Source organism: Netta rufina, assembly GCF_964035555.1.
Source record: "Netta rufina genome assembly, chromosome: 5".
Classification (NCBI taxonomy): Eukaryota; Metazoa; Chordata; class Aves; order Anseriformes; family Anatidae; genus Netta; species Netta rufina.
In genome coordinates, this window is record NC_140128.1 from 60,706,372 (window position 1) to 60,723,194 (window position 16,823).

The window sequence follows — 16,823 nt, forward strand, 5'->3', positions numbered from 1 at the left end:
TGATACTATTCATATTTTGTAGATGCATGATAAATGAAATTTCATCTTAATTTTTGTTTTAGACTTCACAGCTTTTTAAATTTCTAATACAGCTTCCATTTCTCCTTCCTTTGGAGAATGTTAGGTACTCCAGCTATGCTCTTCCTTGATCCCTTTTTCCCCCCTTCTTTCCCTCTTCATGCCAAGCACAGTCATAGCTTTTCTGGATGCAACTATCGTCTAGTTTCTTCAAGTTAAAGAATTCACTGGTGCTTTTACTGGGGTGTCTGAACGGTTTGCTAGCTAATTCACTTCTGAGCTCACCAGAGAGCCCTTCTGGTTGGGTGCAAGTCTGTTTGACTTTTATCCTAATTCATGGTAAAGTATCATGTTGCAGTTCAGCTGGCTGTTTGTGTTGTATTTGTGTATTTTTTTTACAAAATGGAAGGGTGAATATTGACGTGAGATTGCTCTAGCCTTATTATTTGAGGCTGATTAGCTCGGAAACCAAGTCTGTAAGTCTTGTTGGACTGATGTGGTGCTGAGCTATGTGTCCAGACAGCTTGAACACCTGTAGAGGTGTGTCCCATATGAACATATAGTGAAAGAATTTTTATAATGTTTTGCCCTATATAATTGTACGTTAAAAATTATCATAAGCATCAGGAACTACAGGAAAACAGGAACTACACGTATGAAAGCTGAACAGTGGAGATGTGAGAAAGGAATAGCCCACAATCAGATCTTTAGTAATTGACTGTCATGTTTTTATTTCTAACAGATTAAAGAGGCAGCTGATATTATTCAGAAACTGCATTTGATTGCACAGGAACTGCCTTTTGACAGGTAAAATTCTATCTGAACATCTCTTAAAAACAAACAAAATCACCACAACTACTTCACAGCTGTCATTTTCTGATGCTTTTCTTTTTATGGGGGCGGTGGGGGACACGGTGAAGGATAAGATAGGAGAGGGGCTTTACTTCACTCGTGATTCCTGTAGCTTTTGAGATGGATCATGTGCTTATTTCTGTCCCCTCTATTCTTGAATTCATGTTCATGTACTCATGTTGCAGGATCATCTTTACATACACATCCTAAACTGCTTAACAGACTTTTAATGGGATAATTTTGGTGTGCTGACTTAATTAGATTTGGATTAGATGCTTGTAGGTTTTTATGGTTATGAAGCATGTAACTTTTCTGTCATCTTTGTGTTACATATTTTCATTTTAAAATAGATCATGGGTAACAGGCACTCTAGGATGTCTGATTTCTCCTGTGACGTGGATTTGAATTTAATCGTGGTATTTTTTGATATTAACAGGTTTTCTGAAGTAAAATCAAAGATAGCAAGTAAGTTATCTATCCAGTTCAATCCATATTTCTATATATGAAATATTAAAACTGATCTAAGAAATATGCAATACTGTTAGTGATACCGTTTTTGCCAGTGCTCTTATTACATGGCTTGATGGATTTCATTTTTTTATATATTTTTTTTCTTATTTTCTCCATTCCTTTCCAGGTAAGTACCATGATTTAGAGTGCCAGCTAATTCAAGAGTTTACCAGTGCACAGCGGAGAGGTGAAATCTCCAGAATGAGAGAAGTAGCAGCAGTCTTGCTTCATTTTAAGGTAAAAGCAGGGGTCTTAATTTAACAAACAGCAACAACAAAACACCAGGATACAAAAAATGCCTCTTTCAAGTAAACATATTTACACTGGCACAATGACCACATCAGATAACGTATACCTTTACAAATACTGAGGTGTTCCGTCTGGAATCAAATGCAGGGGAATGAAGGAGGCAGATGATGAGGAATCAGAGGCAGTGTCAATAGAGACCATTCCGAGATAATCTTTTCTTGAATGTGTGTGCACTGACATTCATGCTCGAGGAGTGTTAAAACCTGTGGTGTATAACCACGGAGAGTGATGATAATTGAAGCTATGCTAGATTTGTGACAAAAATGGATTTGAAACAGTCTACACTTCAGATGAATGTATTTTTTTTTTCAATAACTTTTACAGAGGAGTCGTATTTCATTAATTTCATTCTGTATTAAAAACATGGAGAACCTGAATTAACATTGAATTGTGTTATGCTTCTTCTACAGGGCTATTCCCATTGTGTTGATGTGTACATAAAACAGTGTCAAGAGGTAATGCATTTTTTGTCTTCCATGCATCTCCTTGGGTGTTGATTTATTTAGTCCTATAAGTAGCTGTAAATATATTATTAAATTTGCTTTTGAAACCCTAGGGTGCATTCCTGAGGAATGATGTGTTTGAAGATGCAGCCATTCTCTGCCAACGAGTGAATAAGCAAGTTGGAGAAGTCTTTAGCAATCCAGAGACTGTGCTAGCCAAACTCATTCAAAATATCTTTGAAGTTAAACTTCAGGTATTTCAAATTTAACATGTTAAAGTTATTGAGCAAGCTTTTCCTCCATAAGTGTTTTATCTGGTAATAACAATTATTGTGAATTTACAATATTCATAATCATGTATAAGATGTGGAATCACAGCTGATTGCCCTGTAGCATTTCATACAGATATTCAGGGCTATTTCAAGTAAAGTTACTTGTACTGCAAATACAGTGCAAATGAAAATGCCCAAATTCAGTGTGTAAAATTAAGGGAATCGATGCATTCATTAGCTAGTTCATAAGATGTCATACACATTTGATTCTTTTCTATGTACTATCCCCAGAACATATCAGGAAAGGAAGTTTCACGTTTAGTGATATCTTTATTCTGTTCATATTTGGAATTAAGTTTCATGTATGAGGCTAGCTCTGAATAAAGAAAAACAATTTATGCCAGGAATGTTTTTCTGCAGCTAATACACTCTTTATATGAAAGTTTGGAGTAGTTGAAAACATAGTTATCCATCCTGCAAATACACTCTCTTAGGTGTGTAAAGTCAACAGAATGCCTACTCATTGCAAAAATCAATTTTCCTGTCAGCATTATTCCCCTTATTGATAATAATATAGTGTAGGGATTGAGCTTGTGTTTCATTCCTGAATTTATGCATCAATTTTGACTTATATATTATTTACCATAAGATATTTTGTCCAAATATTCAGTTACAAGAAGGCTCTAACTTGTATGTGCTTTGTGTATTATGGTAAACAAATATGAAAATATGTCTTTTGGTTGTTGTCAACTGCAGAAATGCATTTAGACCTCTAGTTGTTTTGATTCTTAATGAGACCAGATCTTGTGTTTGGTCAAGTATCTTTTCAAAGCAGTCTCTCTCTTGTATTTGCTTCATATGCTACTACTTTTTGAAGAAGATGATTTAATAATTATAAAAATCCCTTGAACTATCTGTAGGTTATGCAAGGTCTATGGATCAGAGACTTAAAACCAAAGAATGTATGCGTTACTTAAGATGTGTGCTTTGAAGGAAGCATATATGTAAACCTAACAGGTAGTGAGTATGACCTGAGGTTTAATATCTGTTCTTCTAAAAGATGTACCTAAATTTTGCAGATTTATGTAAAGGACCAGCTAGAAGAACACAGGAAATCAGATGCAGAGCAGTATCTTAAGAATCTCTACGATCTGTATACAAGGTATTTACATATTGATGATGAAATTACTGTTGTTGATATCCACATGTAATAAACTGAATGTGTTATCGAGATGTTGGAAGAGAGGACAAAAAAAAAACTTTTCAAAAAAAAAAGCTGTTAACCTTTCCAGTGATCACATTCCTAAAGAAAACTGTAAATAGCCATTGTTATTTTTAATGGGAAATATTTAGAATAGTGGTCTTTAAGTGTAATTTTAAATCTGGGCAAAAGCCAGTCCTCTATATCTCACTTTAATTGCAATTGTGCTGTATGTATTCAAACATGAATTATGCAAAGTTCTTTCCTTAAATATAAAGCTGCTAGAAGTCCTAATCACAATCAGGATTTTGTTGTACTATGTACTTTACAAACATTTAATGCTGTAATTCATACAAATTCAACCTTCTCCCCCTCTCCCCTTCTTTGTTTCTTTCGCATAAAGAACTACTAATCTTTCGAGCAAATTGATGGAATTTAACTTGGGTACTGATAAGCAGACTTTCTTGTCTAAGCTTATCAAATCCATTTTCATTTCCTACTTGGAGAATTACATTGAGGTGGAAATTGGTTATCTGAAAAGTAGGAGTGCTATGATTCTGCAACGCTATTATGATTCCAAAAACCACCAGAAGAGGTCTATTGGCACTGGAGGGTAAGTTTTTTTTTCTATAAAGTTCCCTACTTCTAAAGTGGAAGGGAGGTGGTAAGGGGAGAAACATAGTGTTTGCCATGCCAGATGTGCAGTGATCAACTGCAAAAGGGCAAGCTTCTAAAGTGACCTACAGCTTTTTATATTTGCTATCATTTTATGTTAACTTCCCTTAAAAAGCGTATTGCTCTTGATACATGTGAAAGGTGATGCATGGTATTTATATACTGATGGAAAATGAAAAATACCAGTTAAACCTATGTTTCAACTTAGGATCCAGATCCACAAAAGGACTGAAGCAAAATTAAGGTACCTAACGCATGTGTATGTGTGTATCTAAAAGCATACATTTTTTTTCACCTGCCCAGGTCTTGTGGTCCCCTCCCAAGACCTAGGAAGGGGAAAAGACCATAGCAATGTCAGTGAGAAAGCTCTTAATGAGCCCAGAAGATGCAATGGACTTAGAGAAAGGTAAAAACAAGACTTCATTATCCTCAAGGTAGAGAAACTAATAAAGGAGTAGTGAGACGTGGGAAAGGAAGAATTAAAATTTGAGAGACAGAGGTGATGAGACTACTGCACCTTTCAAAGCGTTGTTGGGGTCGGTGTGTCAGGCATGAAAATTGTTTTGGAGAGCACAACAACAAAATTAAGTGAATTAAAAAACAAAGATGAAAATTTAATTTTCTTGGGGAAAATTAAATTGATTATAATGTCAGACTTAATGGGTTGCTTTATGCATGGAAATGTGTTGGAGCATGCTCGACTAAGTCAGGACTGCGTAGATAGGAATGAGGATGAGAAGACTTGTGGGTGTGGATAAGATAGAAAGACCTCATTTGTGTTTTGAAAGTAAAATGTGTCAATGTATGAAAGCTTAACTTCGTCCACAGAGCATACATCCCAGAGGATTTAATTGAAATTATTTTTATTCCCCAGTGGGGGAATAGCTGCTCCCATGGTGCAGATGTGCCATGGTAGAATACGGTTAACTCTGGGATCAGAGGTGGTTGTTTTGCATTTACTAGCAATTTTTTTAAGCTTGCAAGACTGTCTTAATGCTTGCAAATCCTAAACTGTGTCTTGGGTTCTGTTTTTGTGAGTTAACAACTAAAGCATCCTAAATCACTGTTGAATGTGAATGTCAAAATTTCCATCTAGTGAAATCTTTTGGTATTTCTTTGTCCTAGTATTCAAGACCTCAAAGAGAGAATAAGGCAACGTACAAACTTGCCGTTGGGGCCGAGTATTGATACCCATGGAGAAACTTTTCTCTCACAAGAAGTGGTGGTTAACCTTTTGCAAGAAACTAAACAAGCCTTTGAAAGATGTCACAGGGTAAGTTTGCTTCCTGTAATCTCCATTAGTGATATAGTTGTGCTTATGAAATTAAATCTTCAGGTTCACTTTTCAGTTTGATAGGACGGGCTTTAGTCTATTAAACAAATTTTCTTATATTTTTCACTGATTCAGGGTCATGTTGGGGGCTATAGGTTTGCTTTTGAAATGTGTTTTTTAATACAGTCTATGTTTGGAAGAAGTGGGGAGGACTAAACCTATTTGTGTAAATTGCATTTTTTAAAATAAACTAGACCTAAGAACTGGGAAACATTTAGTGTATGTTTTTTGTGTGTTTAAGAATACAGATACTAATTCAGCAGTTGATCTTTAGTGTCAAGTGCCAGTTGTTCTAGCTTACGGGACTAATCACCAGTATCACCAACAAAATTACTTATTATATGAGTAGAAATAACCTTTATTATTGTTTGCCTTGGTAACTTTCTACTTTTCTTTAAAAATACTTTAAGCTTAAAAAGAAAACAACTCTTTGTTTTAATTAAATCACTTGTTTTACTGCCTGTCACTTACTATTTGGTATTTAGTTTAAATGAAACCCCTTGTAATTTAATTGCAGACTTAAATCAATAATTGGGATTTTTATTAGCTAAACACACTTAATTCTAACAGTATTTTATGCCTCTAACATTCTAGATTAGTTCAGTGTATAAAGCTTTTAACACTTTAGATATTCAGAAGTTTTAATATTTTAGATTCTAAGAGGGGGTAAAGATGTAATAAAATACAAGTATGGCACAGACGTGATAGACATTCCTAGTGGTGGAAGTCAGTAACTGCAAGACACAGGTAGAACATCTTTTTTCTCAGTATGATAGTTGCTATGAACTTTTTAAATTCATGATACCAACTTTTTGTAATTGTTCATTCTTTCTTTTTCCCCATTCCTATTAGGATCAGATTTTTTTAATGCTTGGTCTAAAACCAATTTATTTTTTTTTTGGGGGGGGGGGAAGGAAGGAGGGAGAGGATGCTGCTAAGATTGTCATGGAGGCAATTCAATATGCAAAGAAAAAGTTAAATAAGTCCCTGGCTAGCTTATGGCAGTATTTATATTATGTGACAGATGTGTACAGGTACACTGTGTGTCCTGACTGCTTTAGGAAAAATAAGTTGATAGTTCTGAACGTAACAATATATTAAAACATTCCTCTGATTGGAAATTTCTGTAACAAGGTGGTGTTTTTTATGGTTGTTTTTTAGGCATACAGAGGAAGTCTTTGGGAATGCTGTTATGTAAATTAACTTGAATTGCAATAATAATTTTATTCCTAGCTTCTTAAATCTTCACTTAATTCCATAGAAACCAAAGCCCTATTTCTTATGTGCAAAAGCCCTGTCACATTTTTCTTTAGAAAGTGGATTTACTGACAGGTTGCTGTCCAAAATCCTGTGTTGCTTACAGTTCATGAAGGTATATATGTGAGCATTACTCTACTTAATAAAAATTTTCATGCTCTGACTCCAGCTGAACTGTGATAAATGGAGCTGAGGTTCAGTCTGGATTATTTTTTGAGGTATGGTGACAGTGATGGAAGAACAGCTGTGCTGGCTGACAGTGAAGGTCCATCTAACCCAGCGTCCTGTCCTCTAGCAGTGGCTACTAGCAGAAGCTTAGTAAAAGACAAAAAGGCAGGGCATGTATAGAGTCATCTTCTCCAGGTACCTTCTCCCACCATCCAGCAGTCTGTGGTTCAGGTGATTGCTGGGATTACATCTAGATGCTAGTGTTTTAAGAACTTAATGAATGGCTTCCTTAATTTATTATTATTACTATTAGAATCTGTTTATTTTTGCTTTCTATAGCATCCTGTGGCATATTATCTTCATTTTAACTGTTGATGCTGAAGAATTTGTTGATACTAACTACTGCTCCTGAGTAGTTCTCTGTATGGATACTTTTAATTTAGAATAAAATTTCAGTTATTTTGAAGTATTTATTATATTTTAAGGTTATCAATATCAGATAAACTTTCAAATGTATGTAGAACTGACCTTTAGGATATTTTTTTCTTTTTCTTTAAAGCTCTCTGATCCATCTGACTTACCGAAGAATGCGTTCAGAATTTTTTCTATGCTTGTAGAATTCTTATGTACTGAACACATCGATTATGCATTAGAAACAGGCCTCGCTGGTGAGTATAATATCTTTTGAACGCTTCATCTCATTGACCTTTTCATGCAGACCAACTTTACAGATCGTTGCCTTGCCTTATTGATTGGCTTTGTTCAAAATATATTGGCTAAATGAAATTTGGTTTGTGTGTTTGGAAGTCAGCTTTTAATGTCTTCTGAAGTGTTACTTCTACTTGGAGAATTCATGCACGGATGGAAATGTGCTGCTGTCTTCAAAAAGATTTGTATCAGAAATCTGGACATCAACACTACTTCTGCTAATTGTTTTTATATTTATGCATTTTAAAAAGTGACACTAAACAAGAAAACTGCTTATATTAAAAAGTTGATAATGAGAACCAGTCTTTCCTCAGTGAAAGCATAAAAACTGTGTTCTGAAGAAATATTTAAATTTTTCTTTTTGCTTTTGGAAACTTTAAAAGCAAGATATTTCTATGCTTACCTGATATAGCTATGAGAAGTATTCTATATATGGCACCATGGTAAATTTTTCAAACTCTAAGCCTGTGATCTAATAACTCATGGAAAAATCCTGCATACTTAAAATACCATCATGCTAATTAAAGAACTGCATATCATTACAATCCTAACGAAACCTTCTTTGCTTTAGGCATTCCCTCTTCTGATTCAAAGAACGCAAATCTTTATTTCTTGGATGTTGTCCACCAGGCCAATACTATCTTCCATTTATTTGATAAGCAGTTCAATGATCATCTAATGCCATTAATCAGGTACCTTTATTTTGATTCTTTTCCTTTTTGTGAATGGTAACTTTTGGTGAACAAAGCAATTTTTTTATTCTTCATCTCTGTTAAGAGGAGTTTATTCTTGGAGTGGTTCTGCTTGATGTTGTGGGAAGATAAAATACTGTAATGGGAGGGAGAGGAAGGGAAGTTAAACTGATCTGTATCTTAGATAACCACGGGGAGAGAGGGAGCTCCAAGAGTATTGATACGAAGTAGAGACAAGTTGCTCTGCAGAGACCTCACTGCTCTATTGCAGACCAGGACTAAAGGATTTTTTTTATTTACATCCTGGGCTGAGCTGGCAATATCAGGGCTGCAGAGATTGTTGGAGATATCAGTCTCTGCAGAGGAAGAAGCTCACCACATCATGAGCTACATGAAAGCTGTATGTTGTTAGGACCCACTGGTTGGATACACTCAAGGCAGAGCTCACAGATGTTCTGTGAAAAGCTGGGTTTGCTTGCTAGCGTGGCAGCAGCTGGCAGCAGCAGAGAAGCACCGTGTTCAGCAGACACAATGCTGCTTGAAGTGTCCTGCAGTACTGCCCGTCAGCACTCCGCAAGCCCTATTTGTAGGGTCCAATGGGTTTTGAGGCTGTTACTTGTTGTTCTAAAGACAGCTAACTCCATCTAAACTAGTCTTTTTTTTGATGGGATGGTAGATCTTTGCATGTTTCTGTTGTAATTAACAGCCCCAGCTAACAAATCTGTGCTGGTATTTTAACCTCACTTACACAACCCTTTATGCTGTTGCAGTTCTTCTCCTAAATTGTCTGAATGCCTTCAGAAGAAAAAGGACATCATAGAACAAATGGAAGTGAAGCTGGATATGGGTATTGATAGGCAAGTAAACATTTAAGCTTTCTGTTGATCACTGGTTCCTGTAAAACTCCTTTGTGATGTATTACTAGTTTTCCTTTTTTTTTTTTTTTTTTTTTTTTTAAAAGGTGAATTATTTCTGAACACAGGATTGATTTCTTCTACCTTTTATTCTGCATACGAAGTTTAGATTTTGTTTGTTTACAGGACATATCTTCCATGGCAGATTTCTGACCTCTGGAAGGATATTACTGACATATTTGGCTATGCTGACAGAGTGCTTTTTATTTTATTTTATAAAATTCAGTTTTATCTTATTGTCTCGTACTTTTTCCTTTAAAGGCAGAAGGAGTGATGATTGAAATAGGTTAAAGGATTGCAGAATTTCCATAAGGAGCAAAGTTTGACAAAAATAGGTTAGATGACTTGTTTGAATCTGTGCAGTGCTATGGATTAGACCTAGTCATAGAAGTCTGTAGACCTGGAATAATTTTGTTTCTGACATTGACTTGCTTTGAGGTTGTGACTCATTTAAATCTTTTTTCCATTTCTTCATATAAAAATGAGGGGATAGCCATAAAAATTGTAAATGAAAATCATAGCTGTTCTGCAGCAGGGGAAAGTAACAAGCTTAATGTTAGGAAACCAAACTTGTGTGACTGACTGCCCTACTTTGCTCCAGAAAGCATGCAGTGTTCCAATATTTCAAGGATGGTATTCAGCCTAGAACCAGTTACCTAACCTTTACATCGCTGTTTTCTCTCTGCAGTGATGGAAATAAACCTTCTTGTGGGAAGTAAGGGCTACAATTGAAATTATCACTGAAGTTTTTATAAGAATCTCTCTGTACTGGAGAGGGATGAGACCAGCATTGCATAGAAAAGCAGGCATTGCATTTGTGTCCTACAGGGCACTTCCTGCAGAGATGAGGAAGAGATTTGATATAATATATTTGCAGAGAGCTCAAAGAGTTATTTCTTAATAAGCATTTTCTGCATGTGCAAGAAGAAAGGTGGAGGTGCAACGTGTGCAAGTAACAATCGAGGTTTGAGCTGCTCCTGCTAGAACTTTATCTAGAGGCTTAAATTCAAAGCTTGAAATAAAATACTTGAAGTATAATTGAGGCTGTACGACTGGGTCTAGCAGGCATGGGTCAGTCATCAGCATTAGAATAGTTTGTAGCTGTTTGTGTGAAATAACAAATCTCTTAGAAGTGGCCGTAAGACTGTGAAGAACAAGTCCCTGTTGGAAAAGAGTACGTTCAAAGGTTTGTGGATGGGGTCTTCAAAAACATTTAAGCTTTGGCACATGCAAACGAGATTAGTTTTCAGATGAATGTTATGTGTAAAATGTGTCTATGTGCCTGCTTACACTCTGCTTTGTAGTACCATTGATGCTGTCAAGAACCGATTAACTTGTTAAAGAATTTATCTAGTTTTAAAAAAAATTTTTTTAAAAAAAAAAAAAGGTAAATTTCTAGATGTTGATGGTTTCAATACCACCCAATCTGTACAGGTCCTGCAGCACGTTCTGGAATGGCATTCCCAACAAATGTCTACCTCTATAAAAGTGATTTACTCTATGCATAGAAAATAATGAATTTTAAAGGATCAATATAGTCCCTCTTTAGATATATGTGGTGTTCTCCTCTTCACCCATAGAACTTGAATCTTTCAAGTCCCATAACAGCCTTGACTGTGTTTTTTGAAGGGGAGCAGGGGAAAGGAGGGAAGTTTGAGTGGAGGGTGAGGTGGGGAAAAAGTATGGGGAGAGACAGGAGGAGGTTCCTGGCAAAGGTGGACGCTGGGACCTCTCTGAGCTGCTTTGATGTTTGACTTTTGGGTTGCACTTAAAAGCAAACCAGTTCCTTGGCCTTAGATAATGTTCTGAAAAGACATATATGGAATTGGAGGAATAAATGGCACTATAAAACTCTACTAGAATTTTGAGAACAAGAGAAATACCAAGCTGTAGCACAGAAAGAGGTGCTCTCCTTACCCTCATTTTCTTTCATTTTTGCAAGTGTTTTCTGATGCAATGGGATCTAATTCTACTAAGTTAAGTGTTTGGAATGCTTCCTTCGGTTGTCCAGTTCCCTCAGCAAAGAGGAAAGCTATCCAGTTTCTCCAAAGAGCTGGGTTTGAATGGCTTACTTCTCTGTTAATGTGTCCCCTGTAGAACTAGCTGGTCAGGATGCTGTGTTGGTCTTGAAGACACTTAAATTAGAGCAAAGTGGTGTTTTTTCCCCTAATTCTCCTTTTCTTAACTGCTTATTTAAAATCAACTTTGTCTTCTCCAGAGAACTGCATTGCAGGTTCAATCCCTTGCTGCTTTCAATATATTTGCCTTTTGTATATCTTATATAGATTACAGAAATATTAGGTAGTGAGATTTTTTCCTCATCGTTTTATGCTGCATACTTTTGCATAGAATCATGTCAATATATGTACATATAAAAATCAAGGAAATGAAAGCATTCTCTTTAAAACACCAAATTTATTTTTAACTTTAAAGGACGCTGAATTGTATGATTGGACAGATGAAGCACATCTTGGCTGCAGAGCAAAAGAAGACAGATTTTAAACCAGAAGATGAAAACAATGTTTTGATTCAATATACTAATGTAAGTAAACAAAGCTATATAGATGAGTTGGAACTTCAAATGCACTTCAGTGATATCAGGTACAGGATGATGTTTAACAAAGACACATTTGACAACATTTGTATTTGATTAATTTAGTTAGCAATTCCATTTTGTACTAAGCAATTGTAAACTGTTCTGGGCTCTCTTCCTCACACTGAAGAGCAACATTAGGAGTTTTGTATCTAGTGTCAGACACAGATCGGTAGCTGCTGGACAAAATGTCACATTCTTTCCCTTCCCAAGAGGCCCAGATTTGAAACAGGTTTTTTAGCTGAAAACTAGTTTCTGAAACTCATAGCTTAAAGCTAATTATCAGATGCTCTAGTTGCTGGGTGCTTTTTACCCGTAGGATGTCAGAAGCATAAGAAAACACGATGGGTATGGCAAGACCAATTTTTCCTGTAAAATGTTCTTTACCACTATATCTGTTGAAATCCCAGACTCCAGGCTGCAGAAATACAGCTGTAGGGCTGGGTTACATTAGTCTGTTGTTAGGGAAATGCAGAGAGGTGTAGAGAACAAATTATTATTAATGGAGAGAAGTAGGAGGACTGCCTTGAATACCTGAAGCCAGATGGAAATGGGAAAAGTGGAGCAGTAAGATTGGTACTTGTGGGAAGAGTGAGAATGGCTGTTAATTTAGGCTTATAATTACTGCTAATGAGGTTTGTAATCACCTTGGTTTTCCCCCTGGGTCAATCGTTGCTTAAATTAAAAGCACAAACAGAAGTGCTCTCTTCTGAACTGATATGAAGTAAAACTTAGTGGAATGTTGTCTTGCATCTGTCTTTCTACTTGCGTTTTTGCCTCTATGGCAAATGAAAAACTGTTTGAATTGTTAATTAGAAAATAACTAATGGTGTTGTGCTTCAGCAGTTTTAGAACTTAGTAACTGATGTTTAGCTTATGATCAAGTAGCCACTTTATGAGAACAGGTTCCTAGAATTTATTTATTTTTTTAAAGGCTTGTGTTAAAGTCTGCAGCTATGTCAGGAAGCAGGTGGAAAAGATCAGAAATTCTATGGATGGTAAGAATGTCGACACAGTTTTGATGGAGCTTGGAGTTCGTTTTCATCGACTCATCTATGAACACCTACAGCAATATTCCTACAGTTGCATGGGAGGCATGTTGGCTATTTGTGATGTGGCTGAATATAGGAAGTGTGCCAAAGACTTCAAGGTAAGCTATGTGTATGTTGGTGATGTACAGCCGTGTTTCTGAGTTAGATACTATTTTTCACCAGAAGTTTTCATAGGAAATCTTTATAAAAATAGTCTGTTTCTGTTTGGACGTCACCATTTCACATAGTGATGTTACATATTCTGTTCCTGTAATGGTAGTTCTTTATCGTGTCCTAAAAAGAACAAAAGCCCAGAAACTCAGAAAAACATGTGCCTATGCATGTATTTATGCACACATGAAGAAAGAATGACTGAAATGCATCTTCTGTAGGGAAGAAGTGTTTTGAGAATCTGGATGGATGTTTTGTTGTAAGACTTAGAGTAGCTTTTATTCTTAATACCCATCTCTTTTTTTGTTTTTTCCCTCTCTCAACCACAGATTGCGCTGGTGTTACAGCTGTTTGATACTTTGCATGCACTTTGCAACCTCCTGGTTGTAGCCCCGGATAACTTAAAGCAAGTTTGCTCAGGAGAACAACTTGCTAATCTGGACAAGAACATCCTTCACTCCTTTGTTCAGCTGCGTGTTGATTACAGGTCTGCTCGTCTTGCTCGTCACTTCAGCTGAGAGCATGGAATGAAACCTTTGGGCAGGCCTCAGTTAGAAAGCACAGGGAATGATTTCTTACCAAACCATGGTTGTAACTTTTGTGGGGTAATGACTGTTCAGACTAAATCAGCAGCCATATTTAGACATGACTATGTAGAATGCGAGCAGGTAAAAATCAGAATGATATCTCACGTAACCTAAAGTTCTCCCACTGATGAATTTTTTTGCAAAACTACTTGCTACTGGTTTTTTCTTATTGGAAACGTTGTGGGGAAGCAAGTGGTACATTGAAAGTATTTTAGTCTTCAATATTGAATTATCAGATACCATTTGTTAGACTTGAACTACAGAGCATAGCGTAGGTAATGGATTACATAGAATAGACCACTGTAAAAACATTCTTCATCAATTTTAATGACTTAGACTTCAGCACAGCTAATCATAATCAAATTATCTTTGATTGGTGTTTCTAAGTCATTTCTTTCATTTAAAATGTTATCCTGCTCAATGTAATTTCTTGCTCTAATTAATTAGTTTGGAATTTCTTTGAGATGTAGAAGTGAAAGGAACGCTATCCCAGAAAGATGTAATTTATTCATTGTGTAGCATTCTAAACAGAACTAAAGTGGTGAAAAGATTTTTGATTTTTACTTTTTTTTTTTTTTTTTTTTAACCTAATAGTCAAGGGCCCACTGGGATATATTGGGATTGTATGACATTCTTGTTTCTGTTTGTTTGATACTGGCACACTGAATTTTATATATGCTTCTAAAGGTAATGCAGCTGCCTTGTCAAAGGCGTCCTTGCTACAAGGTGAAGGTGCACATGGTTGGGTTAATACAACTTTTTCCTGTCTCTTGTTTTGTATGTAAATAAATTCAGATTATAACAAGTGAAAGGATAAAATGTAGCCCAATTGTTCATTTGTACGTGGGAGGAACGGACGGCAGCTCTAGCAAAAAACCTAAAGGTAAAATTTCTTGTGCTGAAGATAAGTGATCCTCAGTGCCTGAGCAATATGAAATGGTGAAGTGTGCAAAAGCTTCTCTTCCACTGCTCTTAATTTCAATATTGGAGACAGACTACTTTTACGCCAGTTATGCTCCAGCATTTGTTGAAGGTGCTTCTGAGATGGAGCCATAGTGTGCGTATAGTAAACTGAAGCAATTAGTGATGTTTGAAACATTTGGGGTAGCTTTTCCACAAACAGTTGAAAATTGTTATGAATAGACCTTCGTTCAGAATAAGCTCGTGGAAAACAGGTTGGAACTGCTGTGGTTTGTGTCTTCAGCCTGACTTGCATCAGCCTTGAACAGATAATCTGTAACACTTCATTTTATTTCTACAGTGGGCTCAGCATACATTATGAAAACTCCTTTCTCTCCCATTGTTAGAACAGCGTTTCTATAAATTTACATTATTGGTCAGTCAAATAAAATTATTTTCCTCTTTTGTTAATGACTTCCCAGGTGCAGTCAATATTGACAGACTTGTGTGGAACTTCTCTTGGTTAGCTGAGTTTCTTCTGCTTCATTTTATATTTAGCAGAGCATTATATCGGTAAACAAGAGAATGGGTGCCAGACTTTCTCAAAGTATTCTGTGAGACTGGCTGCTTTGTTGAGCTGCATAGCTCTGTTCCTTGGCCATGGCAAAACCACAAACAGGTTTGGACACTGGAGGAGGCACATGCTTGCACTGCTGCCATTTTTTTTTTTTTTCAAAAGCTCTGATGTGAATTCAGATGATACCTCTCTTACCTCTGTAACTGAAAGCCAACAATTTTAAGGCTGTGGTTTTATTAACCAATACAAAACCTTTCTACAAAAAGTGTCAATTTGTAATAAAGACTTAAGAACAATGAACATCATTGTAAGATTGCAGATCACAGAAGTGCTTCAGAATTTGTTGTATGATTGTTTTGAGTTATTTTAAGGTTGTATGAAATGTATTTACCATATTTCTTGCTTTATTAGCTGTGTTTCTCATGCATATGCTCAGTGCAATATTTTCATTATGCCTGTTAACAGGCGGTGGCATAAAGTAGGTGAATACTTAAAAACGTAGATATGTAAACTCTTCCTCAATAAAAAGAATTTCCTCCAGATACTTTTTTTCATTTCATTTCCACGTTCTACGAATATCTTTATACTCAATTGTAAAAAACCCTTCTATTTAAAAATAAAAAAAGAATAAAAGTAACTTTACTGACCAAATTTATCACTGGTGTGAGCTCTCCCTTTCCCCTTTCCTTGAAAAACCTCCCCAGGCACACACAAACAGTTTCTATTTTGGGAGAAGACTGCGTTGTCAGTAAGTTCACTTTGCAATACAACTGGGATCGGGATGGGGCAGGGAACTATCATTTTCACACATTTCTAAGTTTAGAGCTATTATAGCATGTAATTTGGGAAAATATTTCCACTGGTTTCTGAATACAATAAAGTACTATCCAAAATACAAATATGCATTTTAACGTTGGTGTAATGAAGTAAAGTATTGCCTTCCTAATGCTCGCTCCTAGAACATTGGCATTTAACAGGCTGGCAGCCAAATGGATGCCTGAGAGGAGGTGTGTGAATGTGTGTGTAATTATGTTGTCTACAATTGGTGAAAATGGCTTTGCAGTAAACTGTTGTAGGCTGGAAAATAAGCTGTGTTTTTAGAAGTCCTATAATTTCGTAACATTATTTGGTGTTGTATAATGTTCGCGTGCACGCAGAGCGCAAGGAGGAGTAGGGGCTCTGTGAGAATACTTCTCAGTGCAAGTAAAAATGAAATTGGGATGTGGAAGTGCTTGGAAAAAGAGAAGATCTAGATATTTAGAAAGAGTAAGAAGTGAAGACATCAATTAAAAGGATATGGAGAACAACTTTAAATGAAATAACATGGCATGTGGAAGAAGGAGGTGTAAGTGTAATTAATAGAAAGCTGGCATACACATCAACCCGTGAGAATAAGCAGGATTGGAATTAGTCTTTTTTCAGCTACATCCCCATCCTGAAACGAAGTAAGCCTCCAGAGGAGGGGGACTGGCTAAAACACTTTGCCTTGGCGCTGCTTGTTCATCTCAAAACCATTGGATTCAACAGCAAACGGCTTTCCATACTCGAGTGTCAATCTGCTCTGAAGTACAGGTAATAATGCTGTAAACGTGAGCTCTGTGTATTTCTGCTG

General features: G+C 36.3%; 1 protein-coding gene across 2 annotated transcripts in view; it reads left to right on the forward strand.

Moving 5' to 3' along the window:
• The window catches only part of EXOC5 (exocyst complex component 5), a 28,609-nt gene extending 12,802 nt beyond the window's left edge, over positions 1 to 15,807 (forward strand). The window contains exons 5-19 of one of the 2 annotated variants that reach the window (XM_084287195.1): positions 761 to 825; positions 1,307 to 1,335; positions 1,508 to 1,617; positions 2,100 to 2,144; positions 2,246 to 2,386; positions 3,484 to 3,566; positions 4,009 to 4,218; positions 4,489 to 4,524; positions 5,406 to 5,553; positions 7,598 to 7,706; positions 8,318 to 8,438; positions 9,209 to 9,295; positions 11,786 to 11,894; positions 12,880 to 13,095; positions 13,477 to 15,807. In XM_084287195.1, coding sequence (XP_084143321.1) covers positions 761 to 825; positions 1,307 to 1,335; positions 1,508 to 1,617; positions 2,100 to 2,144; positions 2,246 to 2,386; positions 3,484 to 3,566; positions 4,009 to 4,218; positions 4,489 to 4,524; positions 5,406 to 5,553; positions 7,598 to 7,706; positions 8,318 to 8,438; positions 9,209 to 9,295; positions 11,786 to 11,894; positions 12,880 to 13,095; positions 13,477 to 13,665 — 1,698 coding nt within the window. In that variant the 3' untranslated portion in view covers positions 13,666 to 15,807. The remainder of the gene's footprint in view (positions 1 to 760; positions 826 to 1,306; positions 1,336 to 1,507; positions 1,618 to 2,099; positions 2,145 to 2,245; positions 2,387 to 3,483; positions 3,567 to 4,008; positions 4,219 to 4,488; positions 4,525 to 5,405; positions 5,554 to 7,597; positions 7,707 to 8,317; positions 8,439 to 9,208; positions 9,296 to 11,785; positions 11,895 to 12,879; positions 13,096 to 13,476) is intronic. The other variant, XM_084287194.1, reaches the window with a different exon arrangement.
• Positions 15,808 to 16,823: the final 1,016 nt, after the last annotated feature.